Here is a 21,210-nt window from a genome sequence, read left to right on the forward strand (position 1 = left end):
GCATGTGTAAGTACTAATTAAGATGGATTGATTTCAATTGTGATGCTCCCTCCCACCACAATGTTGAGAAGCCTGCTTCAATGTCCTCCTTGCAGGCCTCCCATTCTCTAACCTCCAACTTTTCCAAAACTCAGCACTCAGATCAGTGCTGCTCGTCTATCAGCCTCATCGATACTCATCACTGATCTACATTGGCTGCCTGTCCCTCAATTCAAAATCCTTAGTGTCTGTAATTTCCTCCAGCCTTATATCCCCTCTGCTTCTTCAGTTTTGACATTGCTATTTTGTGCATCCGAATTCCCCTCCCCCCACTCCCCCACTGATGACAGAGCCTTCAGCCATCCTACTATTTCACAGAATCACAGAATTGTTACAGCGCAGAAGGAGGCCATTTGGCCCATCGTGTCTGCACCAGCTCTCTGAAAGAGCAATTCACCTAATGCCATTCCCCTGCCTTCTCTCCGTAACCCTGCATGTTTTTCCTTTTCAGATAACATGCTAATTCCCTTTTGAATGCCTCGATTGAACCTGCCTCCACCATACTCTCAGGGAGTGCATTCCAGATCCTAACCACTCACTGCATGATGAAGTTTTTGCTTCTTTTGCCCTGTCATTCTCGATCCTTTCACGAGTAGGAACAGTTTCTCCCTATCTATTCTGTCCAGACCCCTCACGATTTTGAATATCGCTATCTAATCTCCGCTCAGTCTTCTTTTCTCCAAGGAAAACAGCCCCAATTTCTCCAATCTGTCTTCATACTTGAAGTTTCTCATCCCTGGAACCATTCTCATGAATCTTTACCGTACTCTCTCCAATGCCTTCACATCTTTCCTAAAGTGCGGTGCCCAGATCTGGAAGCAGTACTCCAGCTGAGGCTGAACTAGTGTCTCATACAGGTTTAACACAACCTCCTTGCTCTTGTACTCTATGCCCCTATTAATAAAGCCCAGGATACTGTATGTTTTATTACCTGCTTTATCAACCTGTCCTGCCACCTTCGATGACGTATAGACATATACACCCAGGTCCTTTTGCTCCTGCACCCCCTTTAGAGTTGTACCCTTTATGTTATATTGGCTCTCCATGTTCTGGCTACCAAAATGAACAACCTCACATTTCTCTGCATTGAAATCCCTTTGCCTCACCACTTCACTCTTCACCTTTAAAAATCTTAAAAAGCTGTCCTTTTCACTCAGCTTTCAGTTAATCTTTATGTCATCTCAATCTCTCCAATATTAGCCTCCCATAACTTGTCTAAAACTCTATTGCTCATATTCTTTCCTGTACTAAGTTGTTTTAGCTCATGACTTCCATCCTTATTGATCTACAGAAGCTGCCTATCTCCCAACATACTGAATTTACAATATTCATCTTTGAATTCCACCATGGCCTTCGCTGACTCTATCTTTACAAACACCACCAGCATTTCCTCATACGTCCTTTGGTTCCCTGACTCCAGGCTCTTGTGCATTCCTCTCCTTTTATACCACCATTGATTAAAATGCCTTCTGCCACATAGCCTTATTTTCGGAAATCCTTCACCAAACCCTTTCATCTCCACTTTTTGCTCTACCTTTCTCGCCTTCTTAGAATCATAGAAAAATTACAACACAGAAGGAGGCCATTTGGTCCATTGTGTCAGTGTTAGTAATACCCATCTCTTCAAGCAAACTTAAATTAACTCCTAACACTTTCATAATGGCTTGGCATTCATTACTTTTTCTTTTCTCTGTAAAACATCTTGTTTTTTTTCTATGCTAATGGCACTATATAAATTGAAGTTTTTGGTTTGTAATCCAGTTTTAACAGCATAGTAATGTCTTGTGTCTTGGCAAGATAACACCATTGGTCTATCTAGCCTACCTTTCCAAACCTCCCATAAATTTCCTTTCTGTGATTACATATTACATAGAGATTCTAAAACTGATAATCCTGTATCCCATTCATTAACAGGAACTTTCCAGACCTTAAAAAATATCTGCATTGGTTCTGATGAAAGGTCACAGACCTGAAACGTTAACTCTGCTTCTCTCTCCACAGATGCTGCCTGACCTGCTGAGTACTTCCAGCACTTTGTTCTTATTTCCAAGTTCCAGCATCTGTAGTATTTTGCTTTTATTGTTATGTATTGGCTCTTTGTTCCAGCACTCTCACTAGTAATCTATTTCACAATTTCATCATCATCTTATTAAAACAAAAGATCGTCGAAATTTCTTATTTTCCTTCAACCATCTTATTGTTAAATGGTGTCATCTAGTCCTTGAATCCGACATCTGACAAAAATAACTTTCCTGAATCTAAATTCTTTAAAGCCAATCTTAAAACATCTAGATTAAGTCTCCCTTCATCCTCTTCTTTAAAGAGCAAAATCCTAGGAAAGACAATCTTTCCTCATGGATCAGCCTTCTGAGGTCAGGAATTAGCCTTATATTCTTCTTCTGTATATCCTCCACTAATGATATATCTGTTCTATAATATGGAGACCAGACAGAACACAGTGCTTCAAATGCAGTTTCTTCAAGTCCAGATACAACTTCAACATTACTTAACCATACATAAGAACTTTTTGTTTTCTTGCCTACCTGTGAACGATGAACCAACCATTTTAAGAACGGGTTGAACAAAGCCCCCACATCTCTTCCCTGCTCTATTATCTCAAGCATGTTATCATTTAACATGCACTATACATTCTCACTTTTACATACTCTCATGACTTCATGTTGAATTCCATCTGCCCATTAACTTAGGCTGTTGAATGATGACAGTCCAGTGCTCTCTGTTGTCCATATTATGTAGTATAATATTTTTCATAGCATTCTCACTTACGTTACATGTTCCTGGCATGATTTTGTTCAATCTGCCCGTTGCAAAGTGAAGATCTGTGCTGCATATATTTTGGAAGTTGTGAAATCAGGAGGAAGCTTTTTGTAAAACTGAAGATGGTTTGATGGATTCAAGCTGAATTTTGTCTCATTTTTGTCACTGACAGGATCAGTCTTTGTCAGAATCATACACCGAGTTCACAGAGTGTACACTGGCCTGTTTTAATCTGTTACCCGAGGGTCATCAGAGATTTATTTAAAATACCACAGTAATAATATTAGTGTAATGAAATATAACTCCTCATCATTTCTATCACCATCTATGGAGGACTGTTCAGTCATTACAAAATGTTTGGAGCCATTTGTTGGCATGAATACTGCAACTTTTAATAGTTGACCACTTGGTTACCTGGCCACACGATGGCTTCCAGTAAGGTTACCCTTCTAGCCAGAACTTCTAATTCAGCTTGAAGATCTTGGAACATCTGCCAACTAACAGCCTGGTGGAGATTGAAAACAGCAACAGAAAATGTTTTGTTCCCCAGTTAAAACATAGTTATGATCAGGACTTGGGAACCAGGCCAGCCATGTTCTTATTACTTTCAGTAATAGTTTAATTCACCTTGGTAAATATACCTGTTTATATAACACTCAAGAAGGAAAGAAGTCCAATTTTATTAAGTAGCTATTTGTAAGATTTTGGATAATGGCTCAACTGCAAATAAAACCAACAACATCAGCTGGTAAATATGACACTTTTTCTAGATTATTTGCAGGTTTTTCTTTGTAAATTTCAGATCATTTTAATGTTTCCATTGAAATATCATGGACTTTCCTAGTTCCCACTGTTGCAGTGTCTGGGTATTTGGTTAACCCCATACACACATAAATAACAGCACTACAGTAAGGATTTGTACTGAGAATTGGACATCACACACTCAGACACACAATAAAGAACACTGCTCGTCAATATTGATTAGCACCCTTTACTTTAAGTATAACTTTCTCCCTAAATCAAATATGATTTACCTAATTCAAACCAGAAGCAATTGTTGAAAATAAGCTGGGAATTAAACACTAGACATTTTCATGTTCTGTTGTGTGACCTGTTGTGCCTGCCCATTAAACTCAGTGCAAACATCTTTCTATTCCCTTTACTCACCATGAATACCAATCATAGTCTCCAAGATTAATACCCTCTCTGCTAAAATCTTCAAAGCTTCCCGGATTTGGTGTATACCTTCCCCCTGTGGAAGACAGATACAGCCATCAAGGGAAATGCCAGCAACTGTCTTGCTGTCATATCCTCCTTTGTTTTTGGTAGGGATTTGGCCTCAATTTCAGCATTCCATACGAATGACCAAAACAAAGGCAGTAGTAGCATGCAGGTTCCATTTCAGTCTCTAAACTGCAAACATTTAGATATTGCTTTTAGGTAGTCATTGCAATGCATTCATCTGGAGCTCAGACATTTCAAAAACACTCCCAAACAAGCTAGCTTGGAACACTTTTCTTAACAAATCTAACAGATTATTCACTAGGCAGAATGCAAACATTATGTTCAAACCATTTACTTTGGGTTTAGGCTGTGGTGAATTTTTCTTTTTAGTACAGATGCAACTTGTATCTTAAATAACTGCATATCATTATTACTTGAAATGTTGTACAAGGCAGGATGCGAAACAAGGACAGATCAGCATGCTCATATTTCTTTGTTTAATGAAGCAGCCGGATGCAAACTATTAGAGTCAGCCGACACACATAACATGGTAAGTCATGCAACAAGACAACATAAATGGAGGACAGTTTTAATGACATTTCCACAGCTGTATCCCCTTCCCGCTGCATGAGGAACAGGTAAATGACTGAAGCACTTGGCACATTTATAACATGTTTAGAAGACTTTGACAAAATTTGACATGTTTATTAAACATTTTTTTTTAATGAAGCTGCACATTCAGCTTCATATAGAAAAACATCCAAAACAGTTTTCACAATCATATTTTGATTAATGTGATTTTTTTTTTGAATCATCGAAATGTATTCAGTCAGAAAGGTTTGGAACATGCAGAATACATTGAACAAACTCATTAACTGTAATCAATGAACCTAGAAACCATGTTTGTAGCCATGACTAGGAAATATATTTTGAGTTGTAAAATAGCATGCAACGTTACCAAGGGCTTCACAACAGCACCACCAGGAGCACAATGACCGTTATGTGACCATGGCAGTTTCTTTCACAAAGAAATGGAAGTTTCAATTTCAAATGAAGTGATTACAGAATTTAAAAAATGAAATGTTCAGTGATGGGGCAACATACTCTCAAAACAGCAGCATCAAACCCCCAAAGAAAATAGCTACAGCGTACCCACCAGAATTTACAGAATTGGGAAATGCATTAAATAGGCTTAGGAAGTTTACGATATTTAAAATGTTTCTCCAATGGCTTGATTTGTTAAATTATATGGTTAATTACTGAGTAAGTCATTAGGTTAAAAAAAAGACAAAACCAACACACTCAAGTTAATAAAAAAACTTTGTTCATGCGTGATTTGGCAACACCTCCTTCGGTTTCCTCATATAATTGTTCTAATGCTAATCATCCAGAGATGAATGCGCAGGCCACTTACTTTAGTTTAGTTTAGTTTAGTTTAGAGATACAGCACTGAAACAGGCCCTTCGGCCCACCGAGTCTGTGCCGACCATCAACCACTCATTTATACTAATCCTACACTAATTCCATATTCCTACCACATCCCCACCTGTCCCTATATTTCCCTACCACTTACCTATACTAGGGGCAATTGCTAATGGCCAATTTACCTATCAACCTGCAAGTCTTTGGCATGTGGGAGGAAACTGGAGCACCCGGAGGAAACCCACGCAGACACAGGGAGAACTTGCAAACTCCACACAGGCAGTACCCAGAATTGAACCTGGGCCGCTGGAGCTGTGAGGCTGCGGTGCTAACCACTGTGCCACGGTTCCGCCCATGCATCCACCAATGCTGCTGGGTAGTATTTGAGGATGTTGGGGATAACTATTCCTTCCCTTCCCTCCCTGTGGGAAGTACCTGGTCTTGGATGACACAAATGTAGGTGGTTTGGCAAACAACGAGGAAGACTGCAAAAGATCTCAGGAGGCCATAGAAAGGCAGAATGCACAGAAAGGTGGCAGATGCAATTTAATGTGGAGTAGTGTAAGATGATGCATTTTGCTCGCAAGGAATGCGTATTGGAGATGTTGAAGTGTGTGGAGGAACATGGCAGTGGAAGGTACAAATACACAGGGGCCTTTCTGGTACATTCCCAACCTAAATCCAGTGAAAGGGCTGGAAATTTGGCTGGGATGCTGATATTTCTGTTTCTAGTCTTCTTTGCCAGTTTGTGTGAGGCTTTGTTTGGGACAAGACCAAACAACATCTCTCATATCAGAAGGGGTATGGCCGAAGAAGGGGATTCCAGGCTTAGAGTTTCTTCATCCCTGGCGCCTGGTGGAACAGGAGTAGCTAGTAAGCCCAAAGATATTTTGTGGAGTCGGGGGTTGGGGGGGGGGGGGCAATGAGGAGCAGTGTGGGGATCCCAGCAGTCCCCTCCCCCACCACCCTCACCCAAACAGGACCAAGCAACTCCGCTGTTATCATCGGTTTCCCTGATCTGGCAAGCATCCAAGATGTGGCCCTATTGGTGCAGGAGCCCATCAGCAATATTAAAATAAGGTGACTTCCCCCTGACACTACATTACCCAGGTCAGGAGTAGCGGTCACAGGTGGGCACATCCTAACACTTACTGCTGTCATGCCAGCAGATTTTCAGGGCTACAAGTCTGAATGCAGTGAGATAAAACTATTTATAAAAAGGACAATTAGTATTTTTGAGTTTATGAAAAGGGGCATGAACTACCAGAACAAATGATCAGAAAACTGTGTGTTGTGAGGTCCACATTTATGATACATGTTGCTTGTGGGCAAGGCTCCCACAGTCCAAATGCATAAAATGATTCCTATACTGAACATGTTGCCAAACCCAGATGGCATGAGGCAGCCTCCTGGAGGGAGAGAATGAGAGGTGACCCTATAAAGCTATACAATGTACTAAAGGCATTAATCCTGAGCACTGCTTCAAGACAAACCACGAATGTCAGACAAGGGGCTGCAAGTACAGAGCAATAAAAGGCAAATTCAGCCCTATATTTCAGCCAACAGTTCTTCAGTCAAAGAGCAATCAATACCTGGAGTGGTGTTCCAGTTAGAACATTGGAGCCAAAAACTCTATTGTTGTGCAAGAGGCAAATAGATGTTGGAACAGAATTAATGGGAAGGCATCATAAGACGATGGAAAGATGAACAGAATGAGTCAAATGACATATCTCATCTGTACTTCTCTTTTGTGGTCTTTATCTTTGGCACATTTGGGGTCAGGTCAGAAACAGACTCTGCAGCACTGTTGCCATTTTCATGCCAATGCATCAACATGTATCTGGCAGTATAACCAGAACTTTAGATGACAAGGCCACTTCAGAATTATGCACATCCATTCAGCTTATAGACGTGTGTACCATGATTTAGTAAGGGAGATGAAAATCTGGCTAGTGAGAAGTACCCAAAATCTGGCTTGGCCAGCTGGATACTGCATTCAGGCTTGACACATTAAAAAAAGCCACCTGCTTTGGGCGACACTTGACATTTTCTCATTGCTACAATAGATGCAAAAAGGTTTCTTTCATAATCATTCCCAGATTACTATTCTCCATGAAAAAGTTTCCTGCAACCAGAACTTAGGTCACAATGCTTTAATTTACAGGCATTCTAATGTTTCTATGCTATATTACGTTCTAGAATGCCAGTAGTTACCCATTTCATGCCAAAGAACTCATCGCCATTCAACTGATTCTCATTTAAATATAACCAATAATTAACAAGTAAGCCAGCCTGGAGCTGATACTGAGCTAGAACTGGTTTGGGTGTAGTGTCACACGCTGATGTCGGACTATGAAGCTCCAATGTGCAGCTCCATGGATTGCTAAATCCAGCTTTGCATCTATTCTTCACATGATGAGTTCCCAGCCTCAATTGCAAACTCATGGAGGGGTGCTGAGCAAAGGACAAGCACTTGTTCAAATCAACAGAAAACTGGAGGACCAGTCACACCAAGGCATTGTTATGTACTTCCTGTTGGCTGGCATTGCTGAGGAGTGGCAGCAGCTTTCTATCTCTCGGATGTGAGATAGTGTGGGAGACTTTGGGAAAACAAAAAGATAGTATCATCTGAATAATCAGTCTGAATGCAGTATGAAGCTATCTCAGCACAAACATTCAACAGGCCGATGAATTTCACAAACTCCGTAAAATAACTTGTGTGCTGAACTGAACACTGCAGAATTAAAAACTTGCATCTGCAAAGGTATTAGCTGAAGGTTATTAACAAAGCGGTTTTATGTAAAAATGGAACATGTGTTAATACAATTTATATTTCTGTGCAAACAAACTTTGGAAGCTTTGTTTACTCATCGGCTTGTCAGAAAACCAGACCAGGACATTACTGGTGGATACACTGATATTAGTATAACTTGGTACATAGTGCATATACACATTGATCAACTAGCTCAGTTCATGCTTTCTACACCTGTAACAGGACAGTATCCTTTTTATAAGCCTTTTTCAAGATCAATCTATTGTAAAGCACTCTCTTACTTGCTTTTTTTATTTTATTCATTCCTGGGATGTGAGCGTCGCTGGCAAGGCCAGCTTCCTAATCCCCAATTGCTCTTCAGAAGGTGGTACTGACCACCTACTGTAATCATGACATAATGCTCAAAGCACTTTTTTTTTTAGAACAATGCATTGATATTGTAGAATTAGCTCTGATTTGTAATTTTGACAAGGGCATTAAAGTAGCTTCATATGATTAAAATTAAACTTAGCAATAGAGATCAGGCTGAGTGATTTTATTCTTTTACTGGAAAATTGATAAAAGGAAGATATTATTGAGTAATTTTAATTCTTTTAAACTCAGACATACAAAAGGAATACAGGCTATTTAATTTTTTTGAACTAACTTACTCAGCAATTTTTCTGTTGATTCATGAAATAAATCATTTGTGATTTTGTAAAAGTGGAAGGCAATATCTTTCATAAATCAATGTCAACAAGTCTTTGATTTTGTGAAAGCAGTTTTGTAAATTAGCAAGAATTACAGCCAGCCATCAGAATTGTGAACCTCTCATTCCGACAAACCAACATTTGAATTTGAAACTCGGGTCCATGTCTTGCCAGGTGTTTATTTTTGTGCTGAACAATAATGTAAAATCATAGATGATCTTACATTAAGTGCTATGTTTAAAGTGGGCTACACTGTTACCTTAAATACATTCATGTGCTAAAGCAGCCATTTTCTGTGCTGCCAAAGAATGGACACACACAGTAAAGACACAGTGCAGGCCCAGTTAAATATATTTATTTTATTTTAGAACAACCACATACCCTTTATGGTCTGAGCATTTTTGTTTCCTTTAACATTTTTTTGGAAATTAAGCTACATTGTGGTACACGAGTCTATGCCACCCAAAATCTGGCTTTATTTTAGTTGTTAAATAAATTCCTTTTGCAGGGACTTAAAATTAAAAAAAATCAGGGGCACTTCTCACACCAGCATTGCTCCTCAAGCAACAAAACTAGTTTGTTCCTTTGTTGTAATTTTTTGAAACTATAAAGTTGTTGGTGAGTGGGCAAAGCGGACTGCGGTGGCCAAAATGCAGAACGGAGACAGTATGTGCCAGTAATAAAGGCAAAATTAGATTTTATACCACCAAATATATCTAAAGGTGGACTCAAAGTATCTCTCTAATGATTCTGTCGACTATTCTGCTGTCTCACTCAGATAAATATACACAAGGGAAAAAGCTATCTGAAGTATAAAAATGTAAGATCTAAACAGAGCATGTTTATTTTAACAGGCTGCTGATTAACTAATTTTCACAAAGCTATTTCCGTTATGTGCAAGTTTAAACAGACTATTGCTTGACTTTTTACAAAAGTACTATCCAGTACGGATTTGGAGCTTACCGGTGGTCCTTTATCTCCTGGCTCTCCTTTCATTCCTGGCTCCCCCTTTAAAATATGACACAATAATTAAGTGTAAATCTCTTATGGCCTAATGAAAATACTAGTACACGCAGCAACTGTGGATGGGTCATAAGTGTATAGGGGCAGTTCCGCTTTTATTTGAAAAGATCTGAATTTGACCCGTTTCAGGATTTGTCTAAGCCGTTACTTTAAAAATGAAGGGCACATGTTCCTTCCTAGCCTTTTAGCTGCTCAGTAGACAAATGCCCTACCTTGTGTGGCACTGAGTGATGGCAACTAGAAACTTGCAGATTAATTGCCTAGTCCATGCTGAGTCCTCAGTTTCAGTTAGTGTGCCAGTGGAAGTGCTAATGCTGCCTCAGTATGGCTTTGGTCAGGGCAAAAGTGCTAAAGTTGGACCCAGCATACAGGGACCTGAGAAGGTGGAAAGGCAGGGAATTCAACCAGTGATTCTGCTGTAAGACCATGATGAGGTTGGTGAGTAATGACAGCATCAGACTTGCTGCAATGACCATCATGATAGACTACTGTCTGGAATAATACATGAAAAATACCAGAGATACTTGCTGTATCTGTGGAACTATACTCTAGCATAAATACTTCAGGACAGGAGGAAATAAAATTGGAGGAAAAGGAAAGCACCATCTTGCCACAGCATCCCATACAGGATTCTACCCCCACAGAGTCAGGATGGGACATCTACCCCCAACTCCACATCATCGTTCCAGCTCCATTTTTCAGGTAAGGGTCATTAGGTATCCATAGTGAACTCCTGGTAGGAATCACATCAGCAAGTAGGAGTCCAACAATGGTGCCCAGGAAAATCATTACTATGCTGCAGTGGGACCATTGTTTCAGCACACAAAGAAGCAAGAGGGAATGCTAGATTAGCCACAGAACTCTCAAGCCTGGACCAAATCAGGGCTGAGGCCATCAGCATGTAAACAATAGGTGGGAGAGGAGGCCTCAATTATGCCCTCTTCTACCATTTCTGCTGCTGTCTCAGGCCTACAGTCATGGTGGTCCTGATGACTGCCAGGAACAGGGGCAGATGAGAGAGAAAGTGGTTGGGACCCTGGGCCTCAACACCTCATACAATCATAGAATGGTTGTAGTACAGAAGGAGGCCATTTGGCTCGTCACATTTGTGCTGGGTCTCTGCAAGAGCAACTCATCTAGTCCCACTCCCTGGCCCTTTCCCCATGGCCCTGCAAATTTTCTCTCTTCAGGTGCTTATCCAGTTCCCCTTTGAAAGCCTCAATTACATCTGTCTCCACCACACAGGTGCAATCCAGATCCCAACCACTTGCTGCATAAAAAAGTTTTCCTTATGTTGCCGTTGGTTCTTTTGCGAATCACCTTAAATCAGTGTCCTCTGATTTTCAACCCTTCCACCAGTAGGAACATTTCTCTCTACCTATGCTGTCTAGACCTCTCGTGACTTTGAACATCTCTATCAAATCTCCTCTCAAACATTTCTCTAAGGAGAACAATCTCAGCTTCTCCAATCTGTCTCCGTAACTGAAGTCCCTCATCCCTGGAACCATTCTCGTGATTCTTTTCTGTACCCTCGCCAAAGCCTTCACATCCTTCCTAAAGTGTGGTGCCCAGAATTGGACACAATACTCCAGTTGAGGCCGAACCAATGTTTTATAAAGGTTCATCATAACTTCCTCGGTTTTGTACTCTATGCCTCTATTCATGAAGTCAAATCTCCCAAATTCCTTTTTAACCATTTTCTTAACCTGCCCTGTCACCTTCAATGATTTGTGCACATATACTACCCCCCAACCACCACCCCCGTCACCTTCCCCCCCCATAACCCCAGGTCTCTCTGTTCCTGCACCCACTGAGTAAGGAAGAAGCGACCAGTGTGATCCCAGTAGGGGTTGCAGGAGAGAAATAGGTATATGGAGACTGAGGTGGCAATAGGCCTCACAGTCTGAATTTGTCCCCTTTTCTGCCACTATCACGCTTGATTTCAGTTAGGAAGGAAGAGGAAATCCATGCCTCGCCTCTGTGCAAACTTTCTGCAATTTTTCATGTTCCACCATAAACCCTTCCAAAATCACTTGGCTTTTAAGAATCTGCTGTTCATGACTGAAGTCACAGCACTAAAGTTATTATTTTAAAAATAAAAGCTAAGTATTTACTGGTTAATATCTAACATTTACTAGTTGGGAAGAAGTTGTGGTTGTCTGTTCTACTGTAGTGCAGCAAGCGCTTGTACTAGTTTGAGATTGAGTACAGCATAGATGTTATGATCCTCGTGGAGACCACCAACAAAGGAAAATAATTGAATCCACCGACTGACCCCAATTTAGGAAATCAAACAAATGGACACGATTTCACTTTTATAAATTTTACTATAACACTCAAACCAAAACCAACATAAATTTAATGTGAAGCAACAGACAGATCACAGTAAATATATTGTTACGATCATCTAATTCATGGTTTGTATTAATATTTTAGAAGTCACTTTTAGTTTTAGGGAATTAAATGTACATCTCTAAGAATTTCAAAAGGTTGCAGACCACCCAAGATTTAACGTTCAAAGATCTCTCCAGGAGTGTTTATAGAGAGAGTTAGAGAGGTGAGAGCCATAAAAAAGCAGGTGGACTTGTTTAGTTGGGAGTTGAAACCAGAAAATCTGGAAGGGATTGCTCTGTCATTGTTAGCAATATCAATTAGTCACGTGGGCATCAAAATCAAATAAATGTTTTGGCAGTTGGAGGTAATTAGCTTAAATTGCTATCTGGGACATGCCACATGTACCACATTGCTATGGAGTTAGATGATGCAGGGGGGTGCCTGTTGGTTAGGTTTTTTAAAATCTCTGTGCTTAATCACAGACAGGTAGTTTGTTCAGTCAATCAGTTGGCTTTTAGAAAGCAGTTGGCTTTGGAAGCTGCTGGACTCAGCAGTGAAGTGGCCATCAGGAACCAGGGGTGTTTCTGTTTTGAATAAGGTCCATGCTCAAGCTGGAAATCCAAATTTGTGAATTGTTGAAAGAAAGTTGGAGGATTGCCTAGATGGATACTAATGGGAAAATCCCCAGCAGATCTCATACTGCAGAAGACAGCTGAGAAATTAAGGAAAATCAAAGTGAATTCCTAAGAGCTTTAGTACAATTTGGATTGGTCGCAGGAGAAGTGAATAAACCACCAATATCCTGTAAAATATAGGGGATCTCTTGAAGTGGAAGTAAAAGTCAAATGGGGGTGCTCTGTCGAAATTGAGTTTAAAGTATATGTCTTTATGTTTTGTTAAGTTTCTAAGTACAAGTGATTTCAAACTGTAGTGCTAAGTTAATAGTGTTTTGCTTTGTTTTACATTTGTACAGTAAAGGTTTTTGTTTAAAATGTAAAATCTTGTGGTTTAATTCTTTCAGTAATAACTGGGAATTCGACTTTCTCTTTTTAAAAGTTAATGGTTCCTAACGGGATCGTAACAACATATATTACAAATTACACCTTAACTATCAGATACAGCAGAGATGGGTCTCACAGTTTCACTGGACAGTCCACCCAGCATATATTGCAACAATTACAGTCACACAGTTCTTCACAACTCTGAAATTCCTCAGGTAGATTGTCAGCTACTTTTTTCAAGGATTTAGCCGCTGTTCTTCTTCCGACAGCAGTTCCCTCTCAATCCGAACTCCATGGGTGCGGTCTTGGGTTGTTTTCGCTGGAGCAGAGAAGACTGAGGGGTGACCTGATCGAGGTGCACAAGATTATGAGGGGCATGGACAGAATGGATAGGGAGCAGCTGTTCCCTTAGTTGAAGGGTCAGTTACTAGGGGACACAAGTTTAAGGTGAGGGGCAGGAGGTTTAAGGGGGATTTGCGGAAGAACTTTTTTACCCAGAGGGTGGTGACAGTCTGGAATGCACTGCCTGGGAGGGTGGTAGAGGCAGGTTGTCTCACATCCTTGAAAAAGTACCTGGATGAGCACTTGGCACGTCACAACATTCAAGGCTATGGGCCAAGTGCTGGCAAATGGGATTAGGTAGACAGGTCAGGTGTCTTTAATGCATCGGTGCAGACTCGATGGGCTGAAAGGCCTCTTCTGCACTGTATTATTCTGTGATTCTGATTCTGTGATTCACCACAAGGCACACTTCTCCGGAACTTCCTCAAATCTGCTCACAGTCTTGATGGTGGTCTTCCCTTTTTCCGAGTCCTTCAGTGACAACCTGTGCACTATATGACTGGGCCTGGTTAGTTGGCTACTTTAAGTAACAGCTCCTAGATTCAGCCTTTCTTCTTTATCTGTTCTAAATTTCTACTTTTGTACTCAGGGTCCTACTTTTTTGGTGTACTTTGAATTAACTTTCTGGTTTACCTTATATATGTTGTTCAGTAAGTTTTATATAATTTGATAAAGCTCCCCCCAAAAAACCCAAGAATTTATTACTTAAACTTCTCTAATCTTTCCTCATGGCTCTCCCTTTTATGCTTGGGATCAATCCTGGTGTTCTTCTCTGTACCCTTTCGAATGCAACTTTATCTTTTATGTAATAAAAAGACTACAAATGATGGGAATCTGGAATAAAATGAGAATTGGACAAAATTAATGAAAAAAAAGTAGAAACAAATACAGTTAATCAGGTAAATTGTACCTGATCCGCTGCAATGTGGGCAAACCACTTCGCATTCAATCCCAGTGTATAGAAAACCTGCTCCATGCAACCGCTGCAAAGGAAAATTTGATATATAATTGAAAAGGAAATATTTGCAGAGGCTATGGGGATGGAACAGGGGTGTGGGACTAACAGGATAGCTCTTTCAAGTGCCAGCATAAGCATGATGAGCCGAATAGCCTCCTTTTGTTCTGTACAATTCTATGATATGAAATCCAGATTCAAAGATATATACAACAATCTGTCTTGAATGCTCAGCACAGTAAACATAGTAAGCCACTGCCAACTTTCACAATCTAATTGTTGCTATGTAAAATACATGAATAAAACACTTTGAGAATACAAGTGATTGCACTGAAGCCAGGGAAACAACAACAACTTGTATTTATATAGCACCTTTAACATAGTAAAACATTCCAAAGTGCTTCTCACTTTGACACTGAGCCACAGAAGGAGATATTAGGGCAGATGACCAAAAGTCTGGTCAAAGAGGTTAAACTGGTAGGTTTTAAGGACCATCTTAAATGAGGAAAGAGATTTAGAGAGGTATAAAGGCGAGGAGGCTTGCGGAGGTAATTCCAGCGTTTAGGGCCTTGACAGCTAAAGGCATAGTCACCAATAGAGGAGTGATTAAAATTGGGGGTTCTCAGGAGGCCAGAATTATTGGAGCGGGATATCTCGGAAGGTTGTATGGCTGGAGGAGATTACAGAGATAGGGAGGGCAAGGCCATGGAGGGATTTGAAAACAAGGATGAGAATTTTAAAATTGAGGCCATGCTTAACTGATTGCCAATGTAAATCAGCAAGCATAGAGGGTGATGGATGAATGGGAGTTGGTGCAAGTTAGGACATGGGCAAGCAGAGTTTTGGATGATCTCAAGTTTACAGAGGGTAGAACATGGGAGGCTGGCCAGGAGTGTGTTGGAATGGTCAAGTCTAGAGTTAACAAAGTTATAGATGAGGGTTTCGGCAGTGGATGAACTGAGGTGGGGCAGAGTCGGGCAATGGTACAATGAAATAGATCGCTGCAAGAACAGAACATTGGAGTAATAAGGTTCCACAAGCAATAATAAATGCAGTTTTAAAAAAAATAAGAATTGCACAATATAAGATAAAACACAACAAAAGAGGAAGTGAAAGTAATGATAGAAGCTAGTAACACCCTATCAGCAGCAGGAAGAAAATTACTACATCTAAATAAAAATATCTTATTGTAGAAAGGGGTACAAGCAATGTGCACAGTGCGATGATACATTACAAAGAATTTACAGCACAGAAACAGACCATTCAGCCCAACCGGTCTGTGGCATTGTGCTGGCTGTGTTTATGCTCCACATGAACCTCCTCCCATCCTTCTTCATCTAACTCTATCAGCATATCCTCCTTTGTCCTTTCATCCTGCAATCCGGCTCACACACAAACTACTGCCGTTTGAAAATGCCCTGAGTGAATTGAGTTCAAGCAGCCAATCAATCAGAGACGGAAATGAGATGATTGGAACAAATGGTGGGAAATGGAAATGTTACACTGGTGCATTTTTCTGAGTTGGGGTTAAGGCACAAAGGCAGCGTGTTGGTGCAGAATAGAAAGGAAATTACTCTTAAATCTAACCTGACCTGAGAATGCTTAGGTGCAAAGAGTGGAAAAATGTTCTGTTGCCAAACACTGATATCTCTCAGCTTGATCAGACCTAGAAAGATTAAAAAAAGGAAGCAAAAAAACCCACACGATTTCTAAGGGAGGAGACAAGGGACAAAATATGTGCGAAAAAAGAACACAAAGTAAATTGAGATACCATTAAGGGAGAGATAATCTACAAGAGGGATAAACTTCAATAGGCTGATAGTTATTTCCTTATCAGGAAAGGTCAAACTAAATATATGAAATAAAAAAGAAGCTTTGGAACAGTGAATACAAGGGGGTCATTTTTACCTTCGCTGCCTGAGCTATAATCTGGAGAACTAGATTGCCCACCTGCCTGCCCACATGAGTTTCGCCCCATTTAAACTATAACTTACCAAATTATAGATCCTTAAGGACAGAGCTGATTTTGTTTGCAGATGACTGTCTGACTGAAGTTATAGAATGCAAACTTACAGACTGAGTCATTATCTCTAATGATGGAACCACCACAAATGAACTTTGCTTCACAAAAGCTGTCCAAGTGCATATTGTGACAATGTTGACAATTCTTGGGTAATGCACACTCTGTGATCATTCTACAATGCAGTGGTGAAACACAGAGGAAAGTACCTTTGTTACAGTCATCCAATTATGAGTTAAAAGCACTCTTAGACTTTTAAAGGGCTTTGTTATTTTGGTCTCACAAAATGTTAAAAAGTATGTGGTGTACTCCTCATTATCTGCTGATTTTTTCCCTGTATAAATTTACACTCTGTATCGAATGCTTTCACCTGTTTGAAGCCAACTCTGTGATAATGCTTTTCCCTGAGGCAACAGCACTGCATTAAGAAAGACAAGGTCTATATGCGGCCTAGCAGGTAGTCCTTAAAGGGACCACAGCAGGCTACCACCAAAAAGGTAAGATCGTTAAAAATACTCACCTGAACATGGATTGAGGGCTGGGGAGGGGGTCCGACATTAAAATAGCAGGCCGCTGACCTGGCCACCTTGTGATTGCTCTGTTCTCCCAGTCAGCTGCCCTGTCCTGGTCGCCCTGCCTCACACTTCCCAGTTTCCTCACCCCAACCCCAGTCGCTGGACCCCTTAGCCGTCGCAACCCCACCAGCCCATGTCTGCGGCCCCCTCCCAGTTGCCCTTCCCTCCTCCCAGTCCACAGGAATCTGCCATTTGCTTGTTCAATGATAGCGAGGCAGAATTGGGTGCCAGGAGTTTCCCTGCATACTCGTTTTTAGGCCCATTTGTTTCAGGTAACAGAAACTTTACAACTCAACATATATAAGGATATTAACTGGGTCAAAAAATAGGTGAAATAAACATATCAATTCAGTCATGAAAATTTGAGGTAAGTGTGAAAACTGGTACTACAACTTACTGTTCCTCCTCTGACACCTCTTTCTCCAGGATATCCAGATAGACCCTGATTGAGTTGAAAACACAAATTTCATTCATATTGCAGCCATTAAGCAAACAACTACAGAGTTACGATTTGTTATTTTAAAATTAGTTTTTGCAACAGCAGATGGCACAAATTAGACTTGGAAATATGTGACTATTTGACAAAAAAAGAGAAAAGCTAAGTCAACTTCTCAGACTGGACATTTCTTGAACAAAAAACAGGAACATGAGTCTTTTTCTTTGCAATCAGCAACCTAACAAATTAGTGGAAATGTGTGGCATTGAAAATGTGTGATTTTCAACCCCACAAATACGTGAAGTTCCTGCCTGATACTGGCAGGATCTTTATTGGAGTATTTAAATGACACAGAACTGGATAATTCTACAGAAGCACTCCATTCATAGCAAGTCATGCTTTACAGGAAAGAAGGTATGTCAGGGTGATAATCAGCCAGCAATTGGCTGAACCTGCCTAGATGCTACAAATCATTGGTCAACTGCTGTGGAGAAGTGTCTCCACAGGAACTGGGTCAGCAATATCAGACATAGATCTGTGCCTTCTGCTGTTAACAACACCTGCTACTAACATGGCCCATAACGCTGCCACAGCCAGTAACAGAACCAATCAGCTGTTGCCTCAAGACTATACATAAGGACTTTATCTTTGGCTGTCACTTGTTAATCGTTGCCATTTCAGCATTCAAAAAATCTAAGCTTTTAAGCTTTTATAAAGAGCTTTCATTAATTGTATCCTGCCATTGCAACACCCACCTTTAATTGTCCCTAGCCTTTAATTAAAAAAAAAACATTCTTTGGGATGTAGGCATCATTAGCAAGGGTGGTGTTTATTACCAGTCCCTGGTTGCCCTTGAGAAAGTGGTAGTCGGCCTCCTTCTTGAGCTGCTGCAGTCCAGGTGAAGGTAGTCCCATAATGCTATTAGGTAGGCAGTTCCAGAATTTTTACCCAGAGACAATGAGTGATATATATCTAGGTCAGGACAGTATTCGGAAGTGATGGTGTTTCCATGCATCTGCTGCCCTTGTCCTTTTAGGCATGAAGAGGTCATGGGTTTTGCAGGTGCTGCTGAAGAAGCCTTGGCAACTTGTGGGTGTGTAGGTTATTGGTGAGTAAGTGCACTGGATAGCACTGTTGACGACACCTTCCATCACTTTGCTCACAATTGAGAGTAGACTGATAGGGCGATAATTGGTCGGATTGGAATTGTCCTGCTTTTTGTAGCCAGTACAAAGAACAAAGAAAATTACAGCACAGGAACAGGCCCTTCGGCCCTCCAAGCCTGCGCCGATCCAGATCCTCTATCTAAACATGTCGCCTATTTTCTAAGGGTCTGTATCTCTTTTCTTCCTGCCCATTCATGTATCTGTCTAGATACATCTTAAAAGACGCCATCGTGCCCGCATCTACCACCTCCGCTGGCAACGCATTCCAGGCACCCACCACCCTCTGCGTAAAGAACTTTCCACGCATATCCCCCCTAAACTTTTCCCCTTTCACTTTGAACTCGTGTCCTCTAGTAATTGAATCCCCCACTCTGGGAAAAAGCCTCTTGCTATCCACCCTGTCTATACCTCTCATGATTTTGTACACCTCAATCAGGTCCCCCCTCAACCTCCGTCTTTCTAATGAAAATAATCCTAATCTACTCAACCTCTCTTCATAGCTAGCGCCCTCCATACCAGGCAACATCCTGGTGAACCTCCTCTGCACCCTCTCCAAAGCATCCACATCCTTTTGGTAATGTGGCGACCAGAACTGCACGCAGTATTCCAAATGTGGCCAAACCAAAGTCCTATACAACTGTAACACGACCTGCCAACTCTTGTACTCAATACCCCGTCCGATGAAGGAAAGCATGCTGTATGCCTTCTTGACCACTCTATTTACCTGCGTTGCCACCTTCAGGGAACAGTGGACCTGAACACCCAAATCTCTCTGGACATCAATTTTCCCCAGGACTTTTCCATTTACTGTATAGTTCACTCTTGAATTGGATCTTCCAAAATGCATCACCTCGCATTTGCCCTGATTGAACTCCATCTGCCATTTCTCTGCCCAACTCTCCAATCTATCTATATTCTGCTGTATTCTCTGACAGTCCCCTTCACTATCTGCTACTCCACCAATCTTAGTGTCGTCTGCAAACTTGCTAATCAGTCCACCTATACTTTCCTCCAAATCATTAATGTATATCACAAACAACAGTGGTCCCAGCACGGATCCCTGTGGAACACCACTGGTCACACGTCTCCATTTTGAGAAACTCCCTTCTACTGCTACTCTCTGTCTCCTGTTGCCCAGCCAGTTCTTTATCTATCTAGCTAGTACACCTTGGACCCCATGCGCCTTCACTTTCTCCATCAGCCTGCCATGGGGAACCTTATCAAATGCCTTACTGAAGTCCATGTATATGACATCGACAGCCCTTCCCTCATCAATCAACTTTGTCACTTCCTCAAAGAATTCTATTAAGTTGGTAAGACATGACCTTCCCTGCACAAAACCATGTTGCCTATCACTGATAAGCCCATTTTCTTCCAAATGGGAATAGATCCTATCCCTCAGTATCTTCTCCAGCAGCTTCCCTACCACTGACGTCAGGCTCACCGGTCTATAATTACCTGGATTATCCCTGCTACCCTTCTTAAACAAGGGGACAACATTAGCAATTCTCCAGTCCTCCGGGACCTCACCCGTGTTTAAGGATGCTGCAAAGATATCTGTTAAGGCCCCAGCTATTTCCTCTCTCGCTTCCCTCAGTAACCTGGGATAGATCCCATCCAGACCTGGGGACTTGTCCACCTTAATGCCCTTTAGAATACCCAACACTTCCTCCCTCCTTATGCCGACTTGACCTAGAGTAATCAAACATCTGTTCCTAACCTCAACATCCGTCATGTCCCTCTCCTCGGTGAATACCGATGCAAAGTACTCGTTTAGAATCTCACCCATTTTCTCTGACTCCAAGCATAACATTCCTCCTTTGTCCTTTAGTGGGCCAATCCTTTCTCTAGTTACCCTCTTTCTCCTTACATATGAATAAAAGGCTTTGGGATTTTCTTTAACCCTGTTTGCTAAAGATATTTCATGACCCCTTTTAGCCCTCTTAATTCCTCGTTTCAGATTGGTCCTACATTCCCGATATTCTTTCAAAGCTTCGTCTTTCATCAGCCGCCTAGACCTTATGTATGCTTCCTTTTTCCTCTTAGCTAGTCTCACAATTTCACCTGTCATCCATGGTTCCCTAATCTTGCCATTTCTATCCCTCATTTTCACAGGAACATGTCTCTCCTGCACACTAAATAACCTCTCTTTAAAAGCCTCCCACATATCACATGTGGATTTACCTTCAAACAGCTGCTCCCAATCTACATTCCCCAGCTCCTGCCGAATTTTGGTATAGTTGGCCTTCCCCCAATTTAGCACTCTTCCTTTAGGACCACTCTCGTCTTTGTCCATGAGTATTTTAAAGCTTACGGAATTGTGATCACTATTCCCAAAGTAGTCCCCTACTGAAACTTCAAACACCTGGCCGGGCTCATTCCCCAACACCAGGTCCAGTATGGCCCCTTCCCGAGTTGGACTATTTACATACT

The 21,210-nt window shown here is 41.2% G+C and overlaps 1 protein-coding gene across 8 annotated transcripts in view; it reads right to left on the bottom strand.

The window, feature by feature from the left end:
* Positions 1–21,210, bottom strand: part of emid1 (EMI domain containing 1) — a 426,608-nt gene that overhangs the window by 17,175 nt on the left and 388,223 nt on the right. For 2 of the 8 annotated variants that reach the window (XM_068054887.1, XM_068054889.1), the window contains 3 exons: positions 17,573–17,617; positions 9,889–9,933; positions 3,232–3,322 (listed from right to left, as the gene is read on the bottom strand). In XM_068054887.1, the coding sequence (XP_067910988.1) occupies positions 3,232–3,322; positions 9,889–9,933; positions 17,573–17,617 (181 nt within the window). Of the gene's footprint in view, positions 1–3,231; positions 3,323–3,984; positions 4,070–4,578; positions 8,064–9,888; positions 9,934–12,350; positions 14,460–17,572; positions 17,618–21,210 lie in introns of those variants that run through there. The other 6 variants (XM_068054888.1, XM_068054892.1, XM_068054890.1 and 3 more) reach the window with 6 other exon arrangements.

This window comes from Heterodontus francisci, chromosome 23 (genome assembly GCF_036365525.1).
Source record: "Heterodontus francisci isolate sHetFra1 chromosome 23, sHetFra1.hap1, whole genome shotgun sequence".
Taxonomy (NCBI): Eukaryota; Metazoa; Chordata; class Chondrichthyes; order Heterodontiformes; family Heterodontidae; genus Heterodontus; species Heterodontus francisci.